This window comes from Perna viridis, chromosome 2 (assembly GCF_037379345.1).
Source record: "Perna viridis isolate PV_CMFRI_1.1 ecotype Kerala chromosome 2, ASM3737934v1, whole genome shotgun sequence".
Lineage (NCBI taxonomy): Eukaryota > Metazoa > Mollusca > Bivalvia > Mytilida > Mytilidae > Perna > Perna viridis.
Genome location: NC_142446.1, coordinates 50,240,912 through 50,265,806, shown reverse-complemented (window position 1 = coordinate 50,265,806; position 24,895 = coordinate 50,240,912). Strand labels below are relative to the sequence as shown.

General features: G+C 31.0%; 2 protein-coding genes across 2 annotated transcripts in view; both read right to left on the bottom strand.

Moving 5' to 3' along the window:
* The window catches only part of LOC148625622 (uncharacterized), a 35,526-nt gene extending 13,681 nt beyond the window's left edge, over positions 1–21,845 (bottom strand). Inside the window, exons 1-37 of the mRNA XM_088569257.1 lie at positions 21,735–21,845; positions 21,196–21,309; positions 20,346–20,459; positions 20,042–20,155; positions 19,423–19,536; positions 18,645–18,758; positions 18,095–18,208; positions 17,708–17,821; positions 16,958–17,071; positions 16,475–16,588; positions 15,967–16,080; positions 15,122–15,235; positions 14,756–14,869; positions 14,417–14,530; positions 13,940–14,053; positions 13,478–13,588; positions 13,099–13,212; positions 12,237–12,350; positions 11,938–12,051; positions 11,103–11,216; positions 10,759–10,872; positions 10,264–10,377; positions 9,100–9,213; positions 8,419–8,532; positions 7,736–7,849; positions 7,082–7,192; positions 6,674–6,787; positions 6,262–6,375; positions 5,871–5,984; positions 5,385–5,498; positions 4,776–4,886; positions 4,225–4,338; positions 3,606–3,719; positions 3,124–3,237; positions 1,445–1,558; positions 671–784; positions 346–455 (exon numbers count right to left, since the gene is read on the bottom strand). Of these exons, the coding sequence (XP_088425383.1) occupies positions 346–455; positions 671–784; positions 1,445–1,558; positions 3,124–3,237; positions 3,606–3,719; positions 4,225–4,338; positions 4,776–4,886; positions 5,385–5,498; positions 5,871–5,984; positions 6,262–6,375; positions 6,674–6,787; positions 7,082–7,192; positions 7,736–7,849; positions 8,419–8,532; positions 9,100–9,213; positions 10,264–10,377; positions 10,759–10,872; positions 11,103–11,216; positions 11,938–12,051; positions 12,237–12,350; positions 13,099–13,212; positions 13,478–13,588; positions 13,940–14,053; positions 14,417–14,530; positions 14,756–14,869; positions 15,122–15,235; positions 15,967–16,080; positions 16,475–16,588; positions 16,958–17,071; positions 17,708–17,741 (3,327 nt within the window). The 5' untranslated portion in view covers positions 17,742–17,821; positions 18,095–18,208; positions 18,645–18,758; ... (3 more) ...; positions 21,196–21,309; positions 21,735–21,845. The remainder of the gene's footprint in view (positions 1–345; positions 456–670; positions 785–1,444; positions 1,559–3,123; positions 3,238–3,605; positions 3,720–4,224; positions 4,339–4,775; positions 4,887–5,384; positions 5,499–5,870; positions 5,985–6,261; positions 6,376–6,673; positions 6,788–7,081; positions 7,193–7,735; positions 7,850–8,418; positions 8,533–9,099; positions 9,214–10,263; positions 10,378–10,758; positions 10,873–11,102; positions 11,217–11,937; positions 12,052–12,236; positions 12,351–13,098; positions 13,213–13,477; positions 13,589–13,939; positions 14,054–14,416; positions 14,531–14,755; positions 14,870–15,121; positions 15,236–15,966; positions 16,081–16,474; positions 16,589–16,957; positions 17,072–17,707; positions 17,822–18,094; positions 18,209–18,644; positions 18,759–19,422; positions 19,537–20,041; positions 20,156–20,345; positions 20,460–21,195; positions 21,310–21,734) is intronic.
* Positions 21,846–24,388: 2,543 nt separating this feature from the next.
* LOC148625621 (uncharacterized) overlaps positions 24,389–24,895 on the bottom strand; it is a 31,800-nt gene continuing 31,293 nt past the window's right edge. The window contains exon 34 of the mRNA XM_088571063.1: positions 24,389–24,519. Within this exon, the coding sequence (XP_088427189.1) occupies positions 24,389–24,519 (131 nt within the window). The remainder of the gene's footprint in view (positions 24,520–24,895) is intronic.

The window sequence follows — 24,895 nt, the reverse complement described above, 5'->3', positions numbered from 1 at the left end:
GTATATAAATATATACATATTTGTTCATTTAACTTATTTATGGTTAATTAAAAACGGAAAGAACACAAAGAAACAAAAAGAAAATCCTGACCATCTTACCATACAGTAAAACCTGTATCATCCGAACTTTATATAATTGGTAAATCAGTCTAAACCAGACACATTTCAAAGACTTTTTAAAGTGAATCAAAAAGTATTTTGAATCGCAGTAAACCGAACACATGTCTTAACTAGAACAATTCTACAGTTCAAAATGGGTTCGGTTTACACCGGTTTCACTGTATTTTATAAGTCATTTTTTAAATTCAAATCGCTTTTTGCTTTGCTACAGTAATACTTCCCTGTTTGACAGTTGTAGTCGGTATACCCATGTGGACATGTACAATTATATACACCAATGTAGTCGTTACACGTTCCTCCATGTTTACATGGGTTACTTGCACATTCATTTATATCTAAAATATATTTTATTGGTGTAAACTGTTGATGCAGTATAAAATTGAAAAAGTATGTCGTTCTAAATAGTTTTTGAAATGCTTATTTCAAAACATGTAAAAGGCAACTATAATATTAAAATAAAAAAAATTATAAAAAGATGCACTTAATCAAACTTAAGTCATAATGCAATAATTCTTCACACTGATTAATTTTACAAATACACTGTCATAACCTTTCTCGCAATTGATCCCTGTATATCCCACTGGACAGCTACAGTTATACGAGTTAATCAAATCTGTACATATGCTGCTGTGTTGACATGCATTAGAGGAACACTCGTCAATATCTATTACAAGAAACATTCATTTTAATGTCCATTTTATCATATTCATTTGGGTAGTGATGGTCAGGTTGATAATCTTACACAGTTATTTGAAAAGAAACATAACTGAGGTTTATATAATCTCTGTGCTGGACAAACCGACCCCAATGTATATATATATATATTGAACAAAATGAAACTTTAAAGACATTGTATAAATTTTCATTTTGTCCATTTAATGATTTAATGTTGTCTCTTTGCTTTGGCTAATATTTGTTAATAAATGTTGCATCGTTGGTTTATCATTTGTAGAAAATTAATTCAGGAATGACAAAAATCTCTTACAAGCCTATTTGGCTCATTAATGAGTTATTTTCATAAATTTCTTTCGAGAACATAATCTTAAGCAGCGTCAGACACAAATATTATGCGAAGACATTTCTATCTTTCAAATTAAAAAATATTTTGTATTCTTATAGCAGATTATCAAATTTTACCCGGATTTGAAGTGGGGTTCGTGTTCTTTGCATTGCATTGTTTCTTTTTGCCCCTTTTTGTAATACGTTTTACCCTCCAATTTGCCTTTTTTAAAATTGTTATTTTTATAAATCAGTACGAAGTATAAGGAGAACAACATAAAGCGATATGAATAAAGTATATCAACGCTACTATGAAATGTTTTACCTGTTGAACAATTTTTATCTTTATAACCTGGTAGACAGATACATTCATAATCATTTATATGATCTATACATCTTAACTTATTTACACATGGATCAGCAGAACACTCATTGATATCTGAAATTAAACATTATTTGTTTGTTCAATCTCTCTTGAGAAGTCTATATAGTAGTATTAAAATTCTAGACATACGAAAATGACATTTTCTGTTGGCGTGGTTTGGTCTTTTATACATCAGCCACAGGATAGAACTTAATACTATATTGTAAAATAGATGTAATATTATAAAATTGTTCAAAGGCATGTAATTGTATTAGCTTGTGTGTAAATAAAGGTTGAAATGGAAGAGTAACCAAGGAACCAAAATACTAGTGGAAATCAAAAGAATGTAATCCAGGGACAAAGACCAGACGGAAAACTATGGTATAACCCAATACACAAGTGCTGAAGTGATGTTGCCACCAATGACAGGAAAGTTTACAATACAGAATGAAAAGTCATCGCGTTTGTCGTATAGTTTGGTCAATAGTTTTCCTTTACCATCGATCTCTAAGATATGAGGCTGACTTCACAGTGTCTGTAGTATTCTTTATCTCAAGATCTCTGAGGTAGATGCGATGTATAAAATTCTAGAAATTAGGGTTGTTCAAGGAGATTAGGTCATGTATATAGCGGAACCTAATATTAAAGGAACAAGCTAAACGATGTTCCTTCTTTCGGAACGGATCAGCTATAAAGTCAGCCTCATAAGAGTGAAGGAATAGGTCAGCAATTTTTGCAAAGTACAATACACGTTTTTAGACTATATGTAATATGTAGCTATATTTGATCAATATCAAGAATATTAAGTACCAATCAATATAAAATTCAGGTACATATTGTACAGATGATTCATGTTGTAAAAAGACACCGAGCAAACAATAATTTTTAGGTATACATATGCTATAGTTTAATATAACATAACATCGTTTGTTTTCTTTTTAGGAAAACCACACATTTATGTTCCACGCAAATCAACCCAAATCTCCTGCCTTGTACCAATTTTACACCTTCTATATATTTTCTTATCGCAAAAGAGCAACAACCTATTGACAAAGTAAAACCGGTAAAGAAGTCGGTAAGTGTAAGTTTTTGGTAAGAATCAGGCAAATGGAAAATAATCAGAAACATGTATGTCGAAAACCAACCGATTTGACAATATAATTTCGAAAACCAACCGATCTGACAGTATAACTTCAGTCAATGATGCCTTCCTTATATCAAAAGACCATTATTTGATCTCTACATTACAAGATTTGCTAGGAAATTTGTCAATCTAATGTTAAAAAATGAGGTTTTTGATAGATTTATCTGCGCTTGAAAATGTTTATTTTCTGTGCATTTCAATATAGGTATAACTCAGTTTACTTAAATGATATGGAAAATCTTATCTTTATTCCTTGATTCTGATCGTGCAAATAGTCAACTTAATCTTTAAAAATAGTGGTTTATTCATACCAAGTTTCACCCACTGCCTGATTCTTACAGAGACTGAGACGTACCTGTTTCATAATTAGAAATTATAATGACTTTGGTTAGTTTCTTTTACATGCACGTATCATCTACTAATTGATTGTGATAAATACTGCTACATAAAACAGTGAACATGAAAGTTGCCATCAAATGTGTATAGAATTACTAACCTATATCACAAATGAAACCAGTGAATCCCGCATCGCATGTACAGTTGAAAGAATTGATCAAGTCATTACATGTCGCTCCATTCTTACATGGATGGCTTTTACATTCATTTATGTCTGTAATATGTATAGCACTCATAAGTTGTTTTATCATTTTGCTGGAAAAGACTTTTTAATAGTTTAATCAGGAAGACAAACTTAGATATTGTAAAATGTTTGACAAGATATAGACACTGATTTTAATCAAATATCCTTTTTTTCACTTAATTACATTTATTAAATACAGTTATTTGTAATAAAAATTTAAAATTTGTCGAATGAATGGTCTTCAAAGACTGATTCAATTTGTTCCAGTCAATTGTTTTAATATCACGACAAAAACTAAACTACAGATGAGAAGGTATTTTATCAGTAAAATCAAAATCAAAAGCACTTTGAACGAGTAGTGTATTACAGAAGAGTAAATAATGTTAAAATGACGGTACCTGTTTGACAGTAAATTCCCGTATAGCCAGGCATACAAATACATGTATAACCGTTAGTACTATCTACACATGTAGCTCCATTAGTACAGTTGTTAAATGTACATTCGTCTATATCTACAATAATATTCGTTCCATCACTACATTAGACATGCCAAAATAAATTAACATTTGCTATAAAGATATAGAAGAAATGAGTAAGGAAAAAGGAGATGACCACATCATGTCTAATTTAGTACTTAAATTATACGTAATACATAACGTACATTTCATCATCCTGTTTAAGTAAATATGGTATTAAAACCTCAATAAAGATTCAACAGAAATAATTACTGTGAAAGTACATTTACACGAGGTTCCAAATTTTCGTGATTCAGATCGATGAAAGTTATCAGTAAGTAGATTCTTGAATTTGTGTATAAGACAACTCTACCATGCAATAGAATGGGAAGCTTTTTTTAACTGGGAACCAAATTTTGTAGTTTACCAAAACCACGAAAACCACGAAAATTCGTAACCCACCAATAATAATACTTCTACAGCATTTTAAATTGCAGATGCAACAGAAACCACATGGTTTACTGCCCAAAAAAAGAGAAAAGGGAAACAAAGTTAGAAATACCCGTTTGACACTCCTTGTCGGTATATCCTGGGAGACAGGTGCAGCTATAATCGTTGATAAGATCGTTACACGATGCTCCATGTTGACATGGCCTACTGAAACACTCATTGTTGTCTGTAAATTGAATATACAAATCGGTTTATGAAAAATTATGTGTGATGTCCATTCAAGCAATTTCAGTTTCAGTTACGAGTTCACCAAATTTAGCTTTTGCACATCATGTAAGGTGAAATGCAGTTACTTAGAGCTATAAAATATGTTATTATTATTATTATTATTGTTGTTGTTATTAAAGTACCAATTTGTAAGAGGCGGTTATCTTTTTAAAATTTCAGGAAATTTAGCACGAACAAAAGATCAACGAAAATGATACCAATTTCATCCACATTGGAAACTTTTCGACATTTTCATCAATTTTTATTTATTTTACTGTAACGAATTAAAAACAACCGTTTTTACTCTAGGGAATGGTATTTTATTGAGGGTACTTACAGATAAAAATCATTAAGCAAATTGACATTTCAACTGTATTCAAATTCATTAATAATTACCTATATCGCAATTGAACCCGGAAAATCCGGGCAAACATGTACATATATAGTTGTTTACTAAATCCTTACAAGTCCCATTTACACACGGTGAACTGCTACATTCGTCAAAATCTAAAAAAAATACCATAATTCCTTTGTCTATGTTAGTTGTATCAGATATAACAAGCAACAATGTATCAGAATGCACACACATATTTTGTATTTGTTTTGGAACTTTCAAAGTTCTCTAAGAAAATATTTAGTGGGGTTCACACAGTTAAATTTTTCGTGTACTTTTAAATCCTGTTTTGCGACACATTCTGCATCTGTAGTACTCATAAAGTTCCTTAAATTGCTTTGTCCACAGTTTTCATCCCATTTGAATCTCGCGTTTATCTTCTTTTCTTATTTGTCACACAAGAAGTCAATGGTAACAAATATTTTTGGTACCAATTAGCCGGGGAATTAAATGCCAATTTATTATGTTTGAACAACGATGAAAAAGAAATTAATCAAAGGATATTCCCTGGCTTAGTTATTATGTGAAACTCTAACAACAAATAGAAATATTCTTTACTGACATAGGTGATTCATTTTGCAAACAATTTTGAGATTTTGAATTTTTTTCACCAGTTTGACAGTTGTATCCAACATAGCCTGGTCTACAGTCACATGTATAGTTGTTGATATGGTTTTGGCAATATCCACCATTCTGACAAGGTGATGAATGACATTCGTCTATCTCTACAACGTTATTGACTTATTAACATGATATACTTATTAGGGTAGTTACTAACAAGATAAAATACCATTTCATAGAATACAACAAAACAATGAAAAGTGAATTGATTCTTGAAAACCAGCAATTGTATTTACTTTTTTAAGATATGATGCATGATAATATTTAACATAAAGTGTACCTTTGATTCATTGGGAAAGAAACTGTTACTTAAATGTTTCGATATAAATATTCTATAAGTATTTTTTTTTAAATTTTAAAATGACTAATAGTATGCAGATAAAAAGTACAATTTATTTCCTTTATAATATTAAGAAAACAAATGGTAATGACACACAAGCTTCATCAAATTCACTTTTAAGGCAGGGAAACCTTACCATGTTGGCAATTATATCCATCATATCCAGAAACACAGTCACATGTATAGTTGTTGATTAAATCGTTACATGTTGCTCCATGTTCACAAGGATGCCGACTGCATTCATTTACATCTGATTTAAGAAATTGGGATTATACAGAATGATTTACATGTTCAGGTTTTATATAACATTGTTAAGTTAACACTTCTTTTAAAACGTTCGATGATTACATTTAATTAGTACTAATAAAAAAAGAATCAAATCATGTTAATCACTAGTAGATTTAATAATTGAAAGATTGCGTTTAACTTCATGCAAGTACTTGTTATATATATTTGTTATAAGCTTACACTAACATTAACACATAATACAATAATCTGACGTTTCGTTTTACAGTGATATATTTTACCTATTTCACAGAGCAGTCCAGCATAGCCAGAGACACATTCACAGGTATAGCTGTTTATTCTATCATGACATGTACCATTGTTCAGGCAAGGATGACTCGCACATTCGTCAATATCTAATTTTTTTAAGGAAATTTACCTTTGGAATTTTAGTATCTGAAGTTATCTTTTCTAATTGTTCTTCTAAAAAATACTAGTCAACTATATATTGACAAGAAACATTGACAATGTTTCTCGTGATACATATTAAGAGTGAGAGAGTTTTGTTTTGCTAGATATAAATAAAATCATTCTCCTCGCAAAGTCCGTCGATTCTACACCAAGCATAAATTTCAATTTTGGTAATACTATGTATTGTATTAAAGAAAGTTGTTGAATGCCAATCAGAATGCCGCATATACAAATAAGGATTACCTATCTGACATTCCATACCGGTATAACCCGGTAAACAGCTACAGTTATAGGCATTGATTAAGTCGTTACATGTAGCTCCGTGCTGGCATGGTCTGCTATAACACTCATTGTTATCTGAAATGTATACCAAATAAAAAATGTGCACTTAGTTGCGATGGTGAATTCTAATTAACACTAATATCGTTATATCTTTTAATATAAGTAAGTTACAATCAAAGCTGAAATTATTGGAATATTTATATTGTCATTTTTAGAATTCTACCAACTTTGTTTCCGTGCTCAAGCTTTCATTGAAGGTAATTAAAATCTTGGAATTGTATCTGTACAGGTTGCCATTTCAATGCATACACCTACTGCTTAGAAATTTAAACCCAAGAATGGAAGAAAAAAGATTATCAAAACGCTCACCAATTTCGCAATTTACACCAGAAAATCCAGGTATGCATGTACAGATATAGTTGTTCACTAAATCCTTGCATGTTCCGTTTACACAAGGGGAACTGTAACATTCGTCAAAATCTGCAATGGGGAAAATTCATAATATTTTTACCATGGCTTCGTTGTCTTCTTTCGCATTACTCGATTGCCAGAAATAGAATACTTTCAATGCGAATAACATAGTAATATATATATATTGATATTCTGATTGTAAGAGGTATTTAATGAAAGTGTACAATATTCACAAGGAACAAATACAGTGTTATCTGAGGAATAAAAAGTTATTTACAAAATTAATCGTAATCACAACTTTAGAACTCAATCATCAACCGTGAACAGTACAATGAAAATGTATCATAAATTTCGATATGCTGTGCACTTGTATCAATGAGTAACCTTTCACCAGCAGCATTTTAATTAAATATGTAGGAAGATATAAATCCCCAAATCAATTGTATACAAGAAGTACTCATAACCAAAACTATCGAAATAGGATATCCACATCAGAGAGGTTCAACCATATGAAATATAAGGAATGAAGCCTCATTGTTTTATGTATTTTGATATTTTTAATACTGGAAATTTGGATAAATATGTTAAAGAAAAACACAAAGTTCATTTTACCTTTCTCACAGTTATATCCAACATAACCTGGTCTACAGTCACATGTATAATTGTTTACATGATCCTGGCAATATCCACCATTTTGACAAGGCATAGACTGACATTCGTTAATTTCTGCAAAGGTAAGCACAGAACCTCAACTTTCATATGCATAAACGTAATGAAATTGAATTCTTAAGTAACGGTCCATATAACATTCAGACAGTACCAATATTAAAGTAATTCATGGTGAAGAAAAACACGTGGAACAAATTATGCTTTTTCAATCTACATATACTATATTTTTACGAAGCAATTGTTCGTCCCAAATTCAGATCTGTACTTTTCAGAAAATCAAACATTTATCTCACTAAAATCAACCAAATCAAACGATAACTCATGCAAAGTTATGTACAATCTGTATCTCAAAATCGCAACGTCCAAATGAAAAAACTAAGACTGGTTATGTGATCAGAAACTGTTTCTGAACAAGAAATAAAACTGAATTCTGTGAGTTTTGACATGCATGAATCACCTTCTGTCTGGTTTTTTAAAACACTGCTACTTAATACAAAAACAATGAAACCTGTTTAAATCAAACATTGAACACTGTGAAAGAATCATTTTTTGTACATCAGTACAGCAGTATACAGGTAGGCATGATTATAAAAAATACAAATTATTGTTGGAAGATGTTTATTTACCATGTTGACAGTTATATCCATCATATCCAGGAACACAGTCACATGTGTAGTTGTTAACTAAATCCTTACATGTGGCCCCATGTTCACAGGGATGCCGACTGCATTCATTTATATCTAAAAATAACTTTTTTGTAAAAATATTAATACACTACATCCAAAATATTGTTACAATATAAAGATAAAAAAATGTAAATTAAAATTTTATTTAAACCTTTTTGTGATATTTGACACTTTTTAATTGTGCGATTTAATGGTGAATGTTATTTTTAAACAACCGTTTGGTTACGTTACTGACCAATATAACTTTGATGTAGAAACGTTTTTGTACAACAAATATTTGATCTGTCAAATTATAGGACCTACAACCACGATTCGAACGAAGCGATATGAGGACTTAAACATTGTTCACTACCACACTCCAAAAAAGATCGGAAGCTTATTCATATAATTGCCTTCTTATCTAATTCAAATATTCAAACATTACAAGTAAATCATTAATGACGTTGCCGTCATGTGAAAAAGAAGATTTATGTAACGATAGATTAACATTTTCTTTCAGAAAGCACGTAATTTCATACTTCAATTTAAACAAATAAATAAATAAGCAAATAAGTTCCACCTTATTTTCCAGTCTGATAATTACTACTATTTACATACATTCTAATAAAACTGTAACGCTACCTATTTCACAGAAAACTCCAGTGTATCCAGGGAAACATTCACACGTGTAACCGTTAATCCCGTCATGGCAGGTTCCATTGTTCTGACAAGGAGAACTCACACATTCGTCTATATCTACACACATATTACCGTAAAAAGTACAGTTTTGAAAATGACCGTTTTCAGTTTTTGCAAAACCAAACAACAATTTAAAAAAACAGGAAGTGAAAATAGTTTATGTAGCTATTAAGCTTTAACTGGTCAAGGAATTGATACTATATTACTCGGAAACAAATCTTTCAGATTAAACTTTCCATAAAAATTTAAGAAGGAATGAAAGACAAACAATGTTTGTTTACAGTCATTCTGATTTTAAAAGTAAAACTGAAATAAAAGCAACATAAGTAACAAGAATTGGGTCTATTTAAAGAATGGTCTTCTGTCCAGCAGAATAAGTAAGTTGTTAATAGAATATATCTATTTTGATTACACAAATTGTCTTTTATGAAGAGAAATGCAGTACCATCTGTCTCATATTACAAAAGAAAAATCGTGGAATTCGCCAGAAGAAATTCATTTTATTTCCAAACACAATTATATAAAACATTTTAAATTCATAGAAAAGTCGAAAAAAGAAAATGTTGCGCACAAACGAACTAGATATTCGTTTTTATTAAGCTTTTCAATACCCAACAAACAGGGTTAAATGTTATGAAGTAGTTAGATTTGCTAGATTGAATTATTTTATAAGTTCACGATCATACATTTTTGGAATCTCTGGAACAATTGAAGTTTGGATTTTTTTTGTAACGTCTAAGACCGTCGATATACAGTTATGTCGTTAAATTGTTTTATTTTGTATCCGTTGACATTTTTTGATTTACAACTGACGAGGAAGAATATATAATGCATATTCGTAAATATAATTTTCATTAGATGTAACACAGGATCTGAATGGAGACTTGATAGGACTATATATGTTTATAACATAGTTTAACAACTGTAATATCAGCCTAGGTTTCAATGTTATCTACATCAAGCAAACAACAGATAAATAGGGGTTAACTCAATTGTATTTAATTATTGAAGCCCCTATACGCATTAAGCTTGTTTTTCGCCGTTTATGAAGGCAGCGTAATCAGAAGACAAAGCAGTTACACCAACTGAAAGTGTTATCATACAAACCAACAGTACAGTTATAGTCGGTGTAACCAGGGAGACACGTGCATGTATACATATCTATCAAGTCATTACAAGTAGCACCGTTTCTACATGGACTTCTGGCACATTCATTTACATCTGAAATAAGGAAAGAAATATAGAATAATTATATATACTAGCATTTTTTTGCCGGTTCATAGTCAGGAATTTCTTACCTATGTATGTCGTTTTCAATTTCAGTTAACTTTTATGTTCGCTGGAGTTTATAAAGACAACATTTTCACTGTTTCTGTGTATAATGTAGATTTTGGGACAGCTGCGTCATGCCCTGTGGTATGGGTGGCCTTAAGCTAACATTTTCTATCCCAGTGGGATTGTTGTTTCTTTGAAATATTCACTGCATCCATTCTCATTACAAAATGGTTTTGAAATACCTTGTATTTTTAATGATATCAGAAGCATACATTCTCACACTATTAGTGCTGTAACTAACACACACATATCTAACTAAAAACCCACCAATTTCACAGTTAATGCCTTTGTACCCTGGATTACACCTGCATATGTAGCCATTCACTTTGTCAACACAAGTAGCATTGTTGATGCAAGGATTACTTCCACATTCGTTAATATCTTCAAAACAAAGATACGATAGAACTGGTTAAATGCAATGCTTTCTTTGAAAGAACGAAATTCAAGATGAAAAATAAAATTATTGATTTTTTATTCCGTTTATATTTATGTTAACAACAATGTTGTATTTCATTTTTTTAGCATGGACTCAAATAATATTTTACCTGACTAAACTTGAATGACATTATTGCTAAATGTTTTACTGTTTATAAGTTATATATGTACTATACCGGTTGAACAATTCTTGTCAGTATATCCAGAGTGACATATACAGTCATAGTCGTTGATTTTATCAATGCACCGGCCGCCGTGTTGACAAGGGCTTGTTGAGCACTCATCAACATCTGTAATACAAGTTTTACATCACAAACTAAGAACTTATCTAATGGAAGACAAACAAAACAAAAACAAACAAAACAAAACAAAAAACAGAAAACAAAAAACAGAAAACAAAAAACAATAAACAAAAAACAATAAACAAACAAAACACAGAACAAAACAAACATACACACACAAAAAATACTCCCCACTTGCACCCCCCATACCTTGATATAGCGAAAGTACAAAATCTAATATTTAGATGTTACCAGAAAATCCAATAAATTTACAAAATTATATTTTCATAATTTCGTTTTATAACACATAGTTAATAATGCTTTAACAATGAGGTGTAGTTTCTTCATATATTTGCAGAGCATCTCAGTAGTTAATTAAATGTTTGTAAACTGAATAAAGTTCTGTTATACACAGGCAATGTTCCACACATAAGAATCATGTGGTTAAGATCATATGACTATCATTTAAATCGAGCACCATATGATAATCATATGTTTCGCTATACATATGATTATCACATATAATTGTCATATGTTTTTAAGCCAAAATTACCAAATGAGAATCACATGATTATCATATGACTATCATATGTTCAATACAATATGATTGTCATATGATTACCATATTATTATCATATGAATCGAGCACCATATGATTATCATATGAATCGAGCAACTTATGATTATCATATTTGGCACATCTGGCTGTTTATATGTCATATATGTTTACCTCCATCACAATTTTTCCCGCTAAAACCAGGTAGACATGCGCAGCTGTAATCGTTGATCAGATCAGAACAAGTACCACCATTCTTACACGGACGGCTTTGGCATTCATTTATATCTATAAAAAATATAGATCAAATGTTTCCGTCAAAGTGTCGTTTGAAGTTTGAAATATTACACAATAAGTTGCGAAATGTATTAAATAATGTATCGCTCAAACAAAGTTGTGCTTGCAACAATAAAATTGAATGTAATTTTTTTGTCATTTGTTTTCTTCACGTATACATTTATAATTGTTTTTACCTTTTTCACAGTGAATTCCAGTGTAGCCAGCCAAACAAGAGCAGATGTATTCATTCACTCTATCTCGGCAAGTGGCATTATTTTGACATGGGTTGCTAGAACACTCGTTGATATCTGTATGAAATGACGATATTCATTATATATTTTCAATACTGTCAACAGTTTATAGCTTCTTGTCTAAATCTGAATATTTGGATATCGGCAAAAATACTGAAGCGCCAAACATGAGAGTGAACTGATTTTAAAAGTTAAAAGAAAATCAAACTCGAGGGACGCCGAATTAGTATGTCTATATTAAAAAAAACATCTACTATCCATCAGATCGAGTACGTTTTGAACTGCAGCTTTAGTCGTGTAAATGAAGGGTATATTGAATATAGAAAGAACGTATCTATGATACTTAGTTTCTTCTAAAACAATGAATATTGATTGTTTTTTGTAAAATATTCTTTGTGCTGATGTGACCGCTGATTTACCGATTATGACCATAGCATACAAATGCTTTTTAATCATCTCTAGTATAGTCATGCCGCAATGGAAGAGGGATGTTCAGCGCCCTGTAAAACCTAGATTTAACCCACCATTTCGTCTGAAGTGCCTGTACCAAGTCCGGACCATTGCGGTACCAGCTGCTCCCGTGGTGTAATATCTGTTTTACCAGATTTATTTTGGACTCGACTTGATTATTAATCGGATTAGTGTTCGGTAATTTTGTTGTTACGCTTAACTGATATATAGTACAAAAAAGCTATTTTCATTAGCACTTCGGTATTTTTGATTTTGATTTTTCATCAACCTAACACGGCATTATTTGTTTTACTTCGGAACCAAATCCTTTCACTTTGTAGTAAACTCTACTAACCTGTTTGGCAATTGTACCCAGTAAACCCTGGCATACAGTCACATGTGTACATATTCACGTGGTCTCTACAAGTGCCACCATTTCTACATGGATTACTTAAACATTCATTCATATCTATAACAAGGAAAAAAATGAATGCTGAAAACTGAAAATAAAGACAGAAAATTGTAATAGAAATGTCATTTTATTTGTTTGAATAAAAAATGTATGCTATGAAAATCATTCACAAAGGTGCGGAAATATACTGCTGTGTCTCCTTATGACAGAATTTTGTCTTTTTAACTTACATTATATTGTGTATTTGTTTATATATATATATATATATATGACATTTACTACTTGATGATATTCCTTATAATTAAGAGACTAAATCCATTACCGATATCACAGTTAGTCCCACTGAATCCAGGATCACAGGAACAGTTGTAACCATTCACTAAGTCAGTGCAGTTTCCATGGAGACACGGTGAACTAGAACACTCGTTTATATCTCAACAGAAAATGAGTGATGTCATTTACAGTACATATACAAGTTGATTTATATTACACGTAAACTATTTTTGAAACTTTGTATGAATTTAAATGTTTTTTATCTTGAAATTTCTAATGATTGATCTTATGAAATACATCAAGCATAAAACAGAACTTGGTTCGTCAATTTAAGGCTTTTCAATAAACATTGATACTCACTTGATATCCGAACATTAATACTATATGTTAATAAAAAATATTTGTTTAAACAAACAAATTATACAAAATAAACAATGCCGTGACACACTGCACGTATAAATCTATAAGCATAGCATGATCAAATACAAGCCAAACACACGCATAAACATACCAATCTGGCAGTTATACCCTTTGTAGCCTGGCATACACAAGCACTTATATTTGTCTATCATATCAAGACAACTTGCACCATTCAAACATGGCCTCGATGTACATTCATCAATATCTAAAGAAAAATTGAGTACACAGCACAGAAACAATTAGAAGGTTAACCTGATCTATATTTTATATATGTTATATATGTATATGTTATAACATTAATTTATCTATGAAATAATTAATCTAAAAAGGAACATTTTTTATCAGAGTAAAGAGTTTGAAAATTGGGATAAAAATATTTATGGTCGTACGATAAGGAAATGTCCAATACAGATATACACTAAATCAGTAAATGCTGTTTTCAAGCGGTACAAAAATACAATGATTCAGTTGCAAAAACGGTAATGCTGCTTTAAGATAGTAATAAGCGTTACCCGTGTGTTCTTGGTTAATTACTCTGAAAATTTCAAACATAAATGAATAAACATACCTATCTCACAGTCATAACCTGCATAACCAGCTTTGCATGTACATGTATAATTGTTGATGAGGTTGGAACAAGAACCCCCATTTTGACACGGGGAGCTGAAACATTCATCGACATCTGAAGAAAGAAAAAAAAAAGATGCTCAATTTTGGATGTCATATAATTAAACAGGAATGCAATTATATTGCTAGTTCGTGAGCTTTATTCCTCTTTCATTAGCTGATTTAACTAAGATATTGTAAAAATATCAGGCAGACTGAAGAAATGAATAGACATACTTTATATCTCATTTTTGAAGCGTGTAAATTCTACTTTATTTAATGAGATAAATAGACTATTCACCAGTAGAACAAGTTTTGTCGGTATATCCAGGCACACAAGCACAGTTGAATCCATTTACTTGATCAGTACAAGTAGCCCCATTTTTACAAGGATTCGGCTGACAATCATCAATATCTGAAGAAAAGATGAATGGAAAAGTGGAGTGCTGTTTATTTTCAATATATACAACTGTATGACAAACAAATTTTGTATACTTTCATATAGCAGTTTCATGTGCATTTTGCACAAATTAGAATTTGTTATACACATTTTAAAAGTAAAAATGTAGTAAGCCGTTATCTCCTAAATTATGATTACTAAGGTTTTTCTATTTAAACTTTAATAAAGCATCAATGATATTGTTCTGCTGATAATTTTTTGACATACCAGTTGAACAGTTGAAGTCCGTGTAACCTGGTTGACACACACATACATATCTGTTTACTTTGTCAAAACAAGTACCTCCATTCTGGCAGGGCGAGTCAAAACATTCATCTACATCTATTGAAAACATTTCAAAAATGAAGTAAGTGGAAGCACTTGTTTTATTTATCATTTCTTCTTGTTGCACGATAAAACTGAATTCTAGATAATCTCATGAAAATTAGAAATTGACAGAAAATGCATTTTTTAAATTATTTGTTGTTCTATTATCTTTTTATACCTTTTTCGTCTTCATTTTAATAACTACATAACCTGACACTACCAGAGAAAGTTAGAAAAAATAACAACGCTGCAATCATGAACACGTGCTTGTAGACATCAATTAGACAGATAGTTAAATATGAGGCAAATACGCGTACTAAGTATTTGAAATTTCGATATGCTGTACACGTGTCTCAAGAAGTAACCGTTCACCAGCTGCATTATACTCTAATATGTAGGAAGACCCAAATCCAAAAGTCATTTATATACAAGAAGAACACAAAACCAATAATTATTGAAAAAGGAAGCCAGAGAGGTTATAACATGTGGAATGCAAGAGATGAAGCCTCGGTGTTTTTGAGTTTTGAGATTTCCAATACTGCAAACTTTGATAGATAAAAATCATTATATCAAAAATCAAAACTATGCAGTTGACTTCCTTGTTGCTTGCATACTTTCTGCAATATATTTAGTTCATTTGTTGAAAGTCTTTCATATTGTGTTTTAAATAACAATATCACTTGTTAAAAGTTTAAACGGAAGGTTACAAGTCGACCTTGTTTCTCCAACAGACTTAAAATGCTTACCTGTATGACAATGACGACCAGTATAACCGGGTGCGCACACACAGGAATAATCATTTACTTGGTCAACACATGTCGCTCCATGTTCACAGGGTCTACGTAAACACTCATTTATATCTAAAATTATGGAATCATATAAATTAAGTCATTTATAATTTATAAGTCAGAAATGAATGTTAATTATTTGGTTTTCTCTTTCTGTTCTCTGAAGCTTTGATCCATGATATCAAAGTTTTGAACAATGAATCATAAAAAAAAGCCTAACGGGTATCCCTTTGTATCGTAAGTATTAAAGACTTGTATATGGTCGATTATAGCCAGTTATACTTGTATAATGTTGCATAATCAAAGTACTGTAATTATTAGTTAAGAAATATAATAAAATTTTCTAAGTTTGTTCAACATAGAATAGAACGATGTTTATTGATGAAATTTATATTAAAGTTCTATATGGGTTTGGTTTAAAATGAAATTTAAACTGAGTTTATCTATATTCATAGTTAACATTTACCAGTTTCACATCTTTTTCCAGTGTAACCAGGTTGACAAGAACATATAAAGTCATTAATGAGATCTGAGCACGTCCCTCCATTTACACAAGGGGAACTACTACACTCATCAACATCTGAAAATAAAAGATTATAAAATAGTGAAAGACTTCGGGTGCTTTTCATTATTTAGTTCTTTACTCTTGTAACACAGGTTCGTAATCCATTTCGTTTATATCCAGTGGGTCTTCCCAGACGACGTAACGGGCCATAAGAAGAATTATTGACAGTTGGTTCATACAGGTTAATGGAAAACAAGCCTAGGGGTGCTAAAATACAACAAGGACATAACTGTAAATTAATCAAAAACTGAGCTTTTAGAAATTAAGGCTTCAGTAAAATTACATTCATATCATAACAACATGAATCAAATATAGACAATTCATTAGAAATATGTTTTAAAAATTGATTAAGATATGTGCCATTATGCTTCCTATATTACCTACCATTGTCGCAGCGTGCTCCTGAATAACCTTTAGGGCAAATACATGTATAACCATTAACTCTGTCTTGACAAATACCACTGTTCTTACATGGGTTTGGTGCACATTCATTTATATCTAAATACAAACAAGAAAAAACTACAAACAATCAAACAAGACACAAACGTATTTTTTTCTCGTATGTTGATGTGTTGTTACTGCCTGAAATAAAACTTTCATTTAAAATTCGATAATTTATTAATGTTTTGAAACATTGTTAGCGTTGTTCGTTTTTTACATTTCTGCATACATTTATTAGCGTTGGTTGTCTTCCGTATAACACGTTCTAGTACCCATTCACCGTATGATTTGAACTACTACTACTACAAATTCTGGTTTATTCTGAAAACGTTCCTATACCAACATGTCCCTGTTGTACGTAAAAAAACATCCAAAAATGTAACTGTCCGCCTCATTACCTCGGCCTTTTTCGCGCTATTAAGTATGGTTTAATACACCTTTCATGCGGGAAATGCCCCGTACGAAGTCAAGGACCAGGATCTTTGATATACGAACTTTCTTTTTGACTATTCCTTTTCACTACTGCCTAGATTATTTCAATTCGGTAATTTTTGTAATAACCAAGGGTTTTACAGACTAAAATGAACAGGTATACAAATATAGCACAGTTACATTCGACGTCTTATATTTGTATATAAGGAAGATGATTGCAGAATTAAACAGTTGTGACTTCGGTTCTTTGCTTTTACTTACTAATTACACAGTCCTTTCCTGTATACCCTGGCATACAGCTGCAAATATAACTGTTAATCTGATCATGGCAAGTACCATTGTGTAAGCAAGGTTGACTGGCACATTCATCTATATCTAAAATTCAGATTTCAATGGTAATAGATATTGTCCTTATTCACAAAACATAAGAGGACTACAGATGTAGTTTAAATAACATTTTCTTCTAATTTATTTTGTGTATTTGGCATTTTTTTGCTTTTTAGTTTGCAACTGAAATATTTCTCTGTATCAGCAGAGTAGTTTAGAAATGTTTCATTACTTTTTAGGCTTATGACAGAATAGCCTGCCCTTGAAATTACAATGAAATCATAACTTATTCGATTCTTACTGAGACTAATACTTAATTACCGATTTCGCAGTTTATTCCCTTGAATCCGGCATCACACTGGCATGTATACTTATTGATTAAATCTGTACAAGACCCGTTGTGTTGACATGGTGTGCTTAAACATTCGTCTGTATCTGAAATATAACTCAAGACTCACTTTTCGTTCTTGCTTCTTCAGTTTTCATCGCTAATAAATTTATTTAAAAATGTCTAAAATATTGTCACAGACTACTTTTTTTCTGCTAAGCCTTATTAAAACATAAGCAAATAATCATAATTAAGAAAGTTCCATAATTTTCGACAAGAACATAGGTCAATGAAAATAAACCGAATAAACACACATTTAATATACTAAAATGAGAGCTTGATATTTTAAAAATAGATAGATAGGAAATGCTTGACAAAAAACAAAAAAAAAGAAAGAAAATAAAAAGTTTACAAAACCAAACTTTTTTGTATGAAAAAAAATATTCCTTTTAGTTTATAAATGTGAATCTATGTTTGAATTTGTTTTTCTGACACTATAAAATATCAACAAATAGGACTTTATAAGTATTTTATATCTTATACCTATTTCGCAGTTAACTCCACTGTATCCAGGTTTACATGAACATGTATAACCGTTTACATGATCAGTACATGTCCCATCATGTTTACATGGTACACTGCTGCATTCGTTGATATCTTATGATAAATGACAATTATTGTTTTGTATAAACGTTTATCGAAATCACTTTAACTCAGATACAGTAATGTATAAAAATAAAATGCATAAGTATGTTGTATTAAAACGTATCTACAAACTGTAAATGTTAAAAAGATCTCTTTAAAACACCAAACCTTTCATGTTACCATTAGTGTAATTAAATTGTTAAATATGTATTTTTTTTAAATCACTGTGACATAAATATAACAATGTAAAACAATGAAATGCCTTTATAGCATTTCAAAGAGTAATCAAGGGAACCAAGGTTATAGCGGTAATCAAAAGAATGTAATCCAGGGACAAAGACCAGACATGGAAAACAGACATACACAACAAAGAACATGAAGTAACTAAAATCATACAAAGTAACAAAAGCAAATGAGCAACTCAGACTCCACTAAAAACTGAGAGCATGGACCAGGTGCACCGGTAGGGTTAGCGTCCTCTGCTTTTCTAGAAACACCCGTCGAGTTGCTCATAAAAAGTCAACGTACCAATAAAATGTGAATGTTCTTTTTTAATACTCTAAGTTATTAATTTTATCATCAGAGTGATCAAATTTATAAAAATTGATAAATTTTTAAGTTATTGTTCAATGATTCTCACAAAAAGCAAATTTTTAAGTCTGCATCTAAATACTACCTTGTTCACATTCGTTGCCTGTATATCCATCAGGACAATGACAAACATAGCCGTATATCTGATCCGTGCAATTACCACCATGCTTACAAGGAGTACTTAAGCATTCATCAATCTCTGAAATAAATGTCAATAAATGTTAAGGCCGCAGGTTACTTAGAATATCGAAACATTTTTTAAATAATAGACTTTTCGAAAATCTTAAACTGAAATTCCCAGTTCTATGATTCTATATGAAATGAAACAATTTTGCTTCTATGCTACGGTTTATGAAGTTTTAGTTCATTTTTGATATTTAAATTTGTACTGACAAAAATTTTTCATTTTAAGATATTCATTGTTAAAACATTCAAATTTGACAAAAAGATGCAAAGGCTGACATATCAAGAGAACCTCATTATGCGAGTATTTCTATCTTCTATATACTGTGAAAATACTTTTGTATGTTGGGTACCAATTTTCCCAATTGGGTAAGGTAAACTTCAAACAAAAAGGATTATTTATTTTAAATTATATGACAGAATTAAAAAAAATTCAAAAATCCACGATTTTGTGCTTTTCTCCTAAATCACCAAAATTGATACCCACGAATAAAGGTACTTTCATAGTAATAAATTCATACCTCTTCCACAATGTGTATTTGTATATCCAGGACTACATGTACAGCTATAACCGTTGATGTGGTCATTACATGTAGCTCCATTTTGACATGGTGAGCTGCCACATTCATCAATATCTACAGAGGAGGATATCAATTTTCAAACAAAAAGTGATTGCATTTAGTGGAATTTCTTTTAATTGTTCTGATAATGTTTTAAAATTGATAGCATTTCAAGCAAATACAAAAAAAGCTTTTGTTTCAAATTTTGCGGAGATTTAAAAGGAAATCCTGTTTTCGGTTATCATAAACTAAAGCATTCACTAACCATGTTGACATTCTGAACCTGAATATCCCGGCGAACAGGAACATACATAGCCATTCACCTGATCGGTACAAGTTGACCCATGCTGACAGGGATTGCTTTTACATTCATCTATGTCTACAAATGAATGGAAATGTAGAAAGGATTAGTTTTGGTAAAGTAATTCCGACGAAAACAAGAAATAATTTAATCAATATTCAGATAAGATTTTATATCAATAACTGTTGTCGAAAACAAATTTTGATGTTGCGTTATCCGAACATCTATTTCAATAGAAGTACAAAAAGAAGGTTTATCCGAAACAAAGTTACAATTTATAAAAAAAAATTGAAGCATTAAACATTACATTTAATAAGCGATCATATTTTTATTACAGATTATACAGCAGCCTAATTTCATGAATGGCAAAGAGCTTAAAAAAGGCCCTGAGTAAAGTTACAAGAAAATTTCAAAATTATAAACACACACATATACACCACGGACAGAAATTAATGCGTTATTGAGTGAATTTTATGACGTGTTTGTTGTTTCAGTTCATCTTTGACCTTACACTTAAGACCTTATAAAACTAGGTAAACCCCACCCAAGATTTCATGCGCCTGTCCACAGTCATTAATGTGTCTTTGTGTCGTTATATTACTTTTTAGCTTGATTTTGAAGAACTTTCATCGTTCAGTTACTGCTGAATGTATTATTTTTGTGGGTGGGGGGGGGGTACTCAAAGAGCTTACTCAAAAATGTGTTTACACTTGTCTGCAGGTATTTACTGTGTTGTGTTCAGGTTATACGCTAATGTATTTTTAACGTTTTACTATATCCACTTTTTCCTACCATTTATAACCCCTGTACTTACTTGTTTGACAATCATTCCCAGTAAAACCAGGTATACACGAACACTGATACTTATTGATTTGATCAGCACATGTTCCTCCATGCTGACAAGGATTCGAAGTACATTCATCAATATCTAAAATATGTATCTTGAATTTAATTGTAACAGCTGAAATGGACTGCATTTACATACATGTATTTATTGTCGTATTTTCCAATAACTCATATGCCTCTATATTTGTAAAATGTTGGTGTGGGAAGCCTTTCCTTAATATGACTAATTATTTGCCAGTATTTGATTCCTTTTTATCTTAAGATTTAGTATTGTTGTGTGAATATGAGTAGATTATTTCCCTTTTGCATTGCTAACCTCAGATATTTTTTCTATATTCATATGTCGTCCTCGTATAAAAGTGAAGCATCAAATTGACTGTGTTACTCCGTTCTACACCGTTCAAATTAAACCAAAACCATGCTAAGTGAGAAAGTGCATATAAATTGCTGGAACGTTTCATTACATTTGATTTTGAATCAGTTTAATATTATGATATTAGTTATTACCAATTTCACAATTATATCCACTGTATCCGGGAACACACGTGCAAGTATAATGGTCTATTAGATTGTGACAGGTTCCACCATGTTTACAGGGTAGTGAAAGACATTCATTTATATCTGCAAAAAATAATATTGCTGATAAAGTGGTTTTAATACTAGTTAGCCACGACCTTCATCCGGGCATTGCATCTATACAAACTGAGCACTAAACTGAAAAAATCAATACTGTGTTACCAATATATGCACTCGTCAGATGTCATTGAGTCCGCTTAATTTTAGAATTCATCAAATGAAGATTTTCTTCTTGCTTGGTTCGTGAACTTTGTTTTTAGATTTGCTATTCAAATCATTTGATAGCACGTTTAAAAATGGTTTTTCCGTTCATTATCTTCTTTTGAACTGATGTATTTACTATCATAAACATGATAAATCGCTAAAAACATTACTCTAATGCAATGGTGAAGAAAGCAATAATATATTTAATGCTTTACTTACCTGAACCACAATCATGATCTGTATACCCCGGCACACATGCACAACTATATCCATTGACAAGATCAGAGCATGTTCCATTATTTTTGCATGGATCAGGGTTACAGTCATCGATATCTAGTAATGTTAGATAGAAATAAAAATAAATTGAAATGTTAAAGTCGTTTGTAATTATTTTTTTTTAGTTTTCAATTAAAAGTTTGTAAGTACCATATTACAAATTTGCAAAAGTAACTATATATCAAGTGGATATTCGCATTTTTGGCCAAAAATAATTTTGTGTTTTTTTTGTTATTCAAACACTAGTACAACTCGAGCTAAGAGTCATGTAAAATATGATACACAGTTAAAAAGAGTAATCAATGTAATCCAGAGATAAAACAGACATTGAAAAATGGCAAAAACAACAGAAAAACTAAAATAACCAAAATAACACGTACAAAGCCACACAAGTAAATGAGCAGCTCGAACTCAACTGAAAACTAGGAGCATGAACCATGTGCACCGGTAGGGGAAGCTTACACAATTTTATTTTTGATATTTTGTTTAAAATACTTTACTAAACAGAAAATTGTGGTTTTTCGTATAACCCTTGTTCATAAGAGATAAAAAGTATAAAGAATGCACTGTAGAAATTAGAAATAAAAGAGATAACTCTGTAAATGACCCTAAAATACAATCGAAACTATTGGATTGTCAATGTGAACAAACTTCTAAGAGCAGACAGATTGGTGTGAATAATTAAACTTTTCATCATATGTAGCCAGTAGGCAACTTTACACCAAAAATAAAAAACAAATGTGTGGGATTTGTTTAGGTGTATCACATTTTACAGACTTTGCATGATTCTTACAAAGACTGCTACCTAAGATCCATAACCTACTATATCAATTACCTATTTGACAGTCGTTTCCAGTAAATCCTACTTTACAGAAGCACGTGTAGTTGTTGACTTTATCAATACACTGACCGCCATTCTGGCACGGGTTCGGGTTACATTCATTTACATCTGCATTGAACAAATAAGTAAAATATTCTAATACAAACTTAACGCTTACATTTGACGAATGAAGTAAATTATTACAATATTGATATTTGTTTCATTTCATTTGTATTCAATCTGAAATTATTTGAAATGTTGCATCTCTTAATAATTTTGAACTGAAATAATTACTGCAATGTTGATGAAAAATATTATTCTAGATTTCGTTCTATGATAATATGAAAAGTTTGCTTATTCAATTAAAACTTTAGAACAAAATTATCTACCATATATAACAACCTACCTGTTTGACAGTTCAGTCCAGTGTATCCTGGAGCACAAACACAAGAGTAACCGTTGACCATGTCTATGCATGTAGCATCGTGTAAACAAGGGCGTCTGAAGCAGTCATCTATGTCTGTTACAATAGTATAAAAGCATCATATAAAGTATACCAAGTTTAATGTCGAAATCAATACAAAATGCAGCAAATCCATTTTAATGTCTCATATTTAGAATGTTCGATTGGTATCAACACACTCAATGCGCACGTAAAGTATTCGGAATAATAAAAAATGTTGGTAATATTTCCCTGATGTAGATAATGACAATTTTGCTGACCATTCTCACGTAAAGATTGCACAATTTGTTTAAAAGTACAATCGTTTAACATTTTATGACATCAACATTAAATAATTAGTATTACATGAATTTTGATCATATTGTATGAGTTTTAACACACATTTAAAGCGACTGGTGTCTCTGTAAGCAGATGACTTTTTACTATAAGAAATCCACACAGTCAAAAAGGAGGAAGAAAAGGGGGAATGTGTTCAGGAAATGAAAGAGGTAAAATCAACACTCAAAACCTAATTCAAAATGATTAATAATTCTTACTGAAAACTGTTTGAAAATGGAAGAAAAATGGAAATTATATCCTATTATCAACATATTGAACAGCACTAATGTCAACAAAATACGATGTGATTATAGTGTTAATTAAATTCATAAACAGTAAGTAATTGATTGTAAAAATATGTTCATTTCAATTTTTATTCTTATAAAGAGTCCTTTTGGTATTTGTCTTAGTTATTACCTTTACTCAACAGTACAATTTACTTGATAAAATAAAACGATACAAGTGGTATAAAAAATAAATGATTTAGATTTGAGTTTTCCTTCCTCATTTATCGGTCTCACCATTTTCACATCGTTTTCCAGTAAAGCCAGGTACACAGGAGCACTTAAAGTCATTAATCTGATCTGTACAAGTTCCATTGTTCTCACAGGGATTACTACTACACTCGTCAACATCTATAGATAATAGCAAATGTAGATTTTACAATACTGCTTGCAATTTTTCATTAACATGATTTACTAATATTAGAAAGAAATAAAATCATTTTATAATATTATAATGTTTACGTGTTATGTTATGTTTTACTTTTGTCATTTAAAACCAGAAATAAAATTTTAAAAAGACCGCTCTGTCTTTCGATACAAATTGCAGGATGCCGACTTGGTCCTCAACAGGTATGGATGTGAATATTAGTCTTGCCGGGTAACATATCTCTTAACGTTTAATTTATGCACTTTAATTCATTTGACAAAGAGCACTACAATTTGTGATGTAGAGGTTTATACACAATAAGAGTTTGCTGCGAATAAGAACATGACCAACTATGTCCAA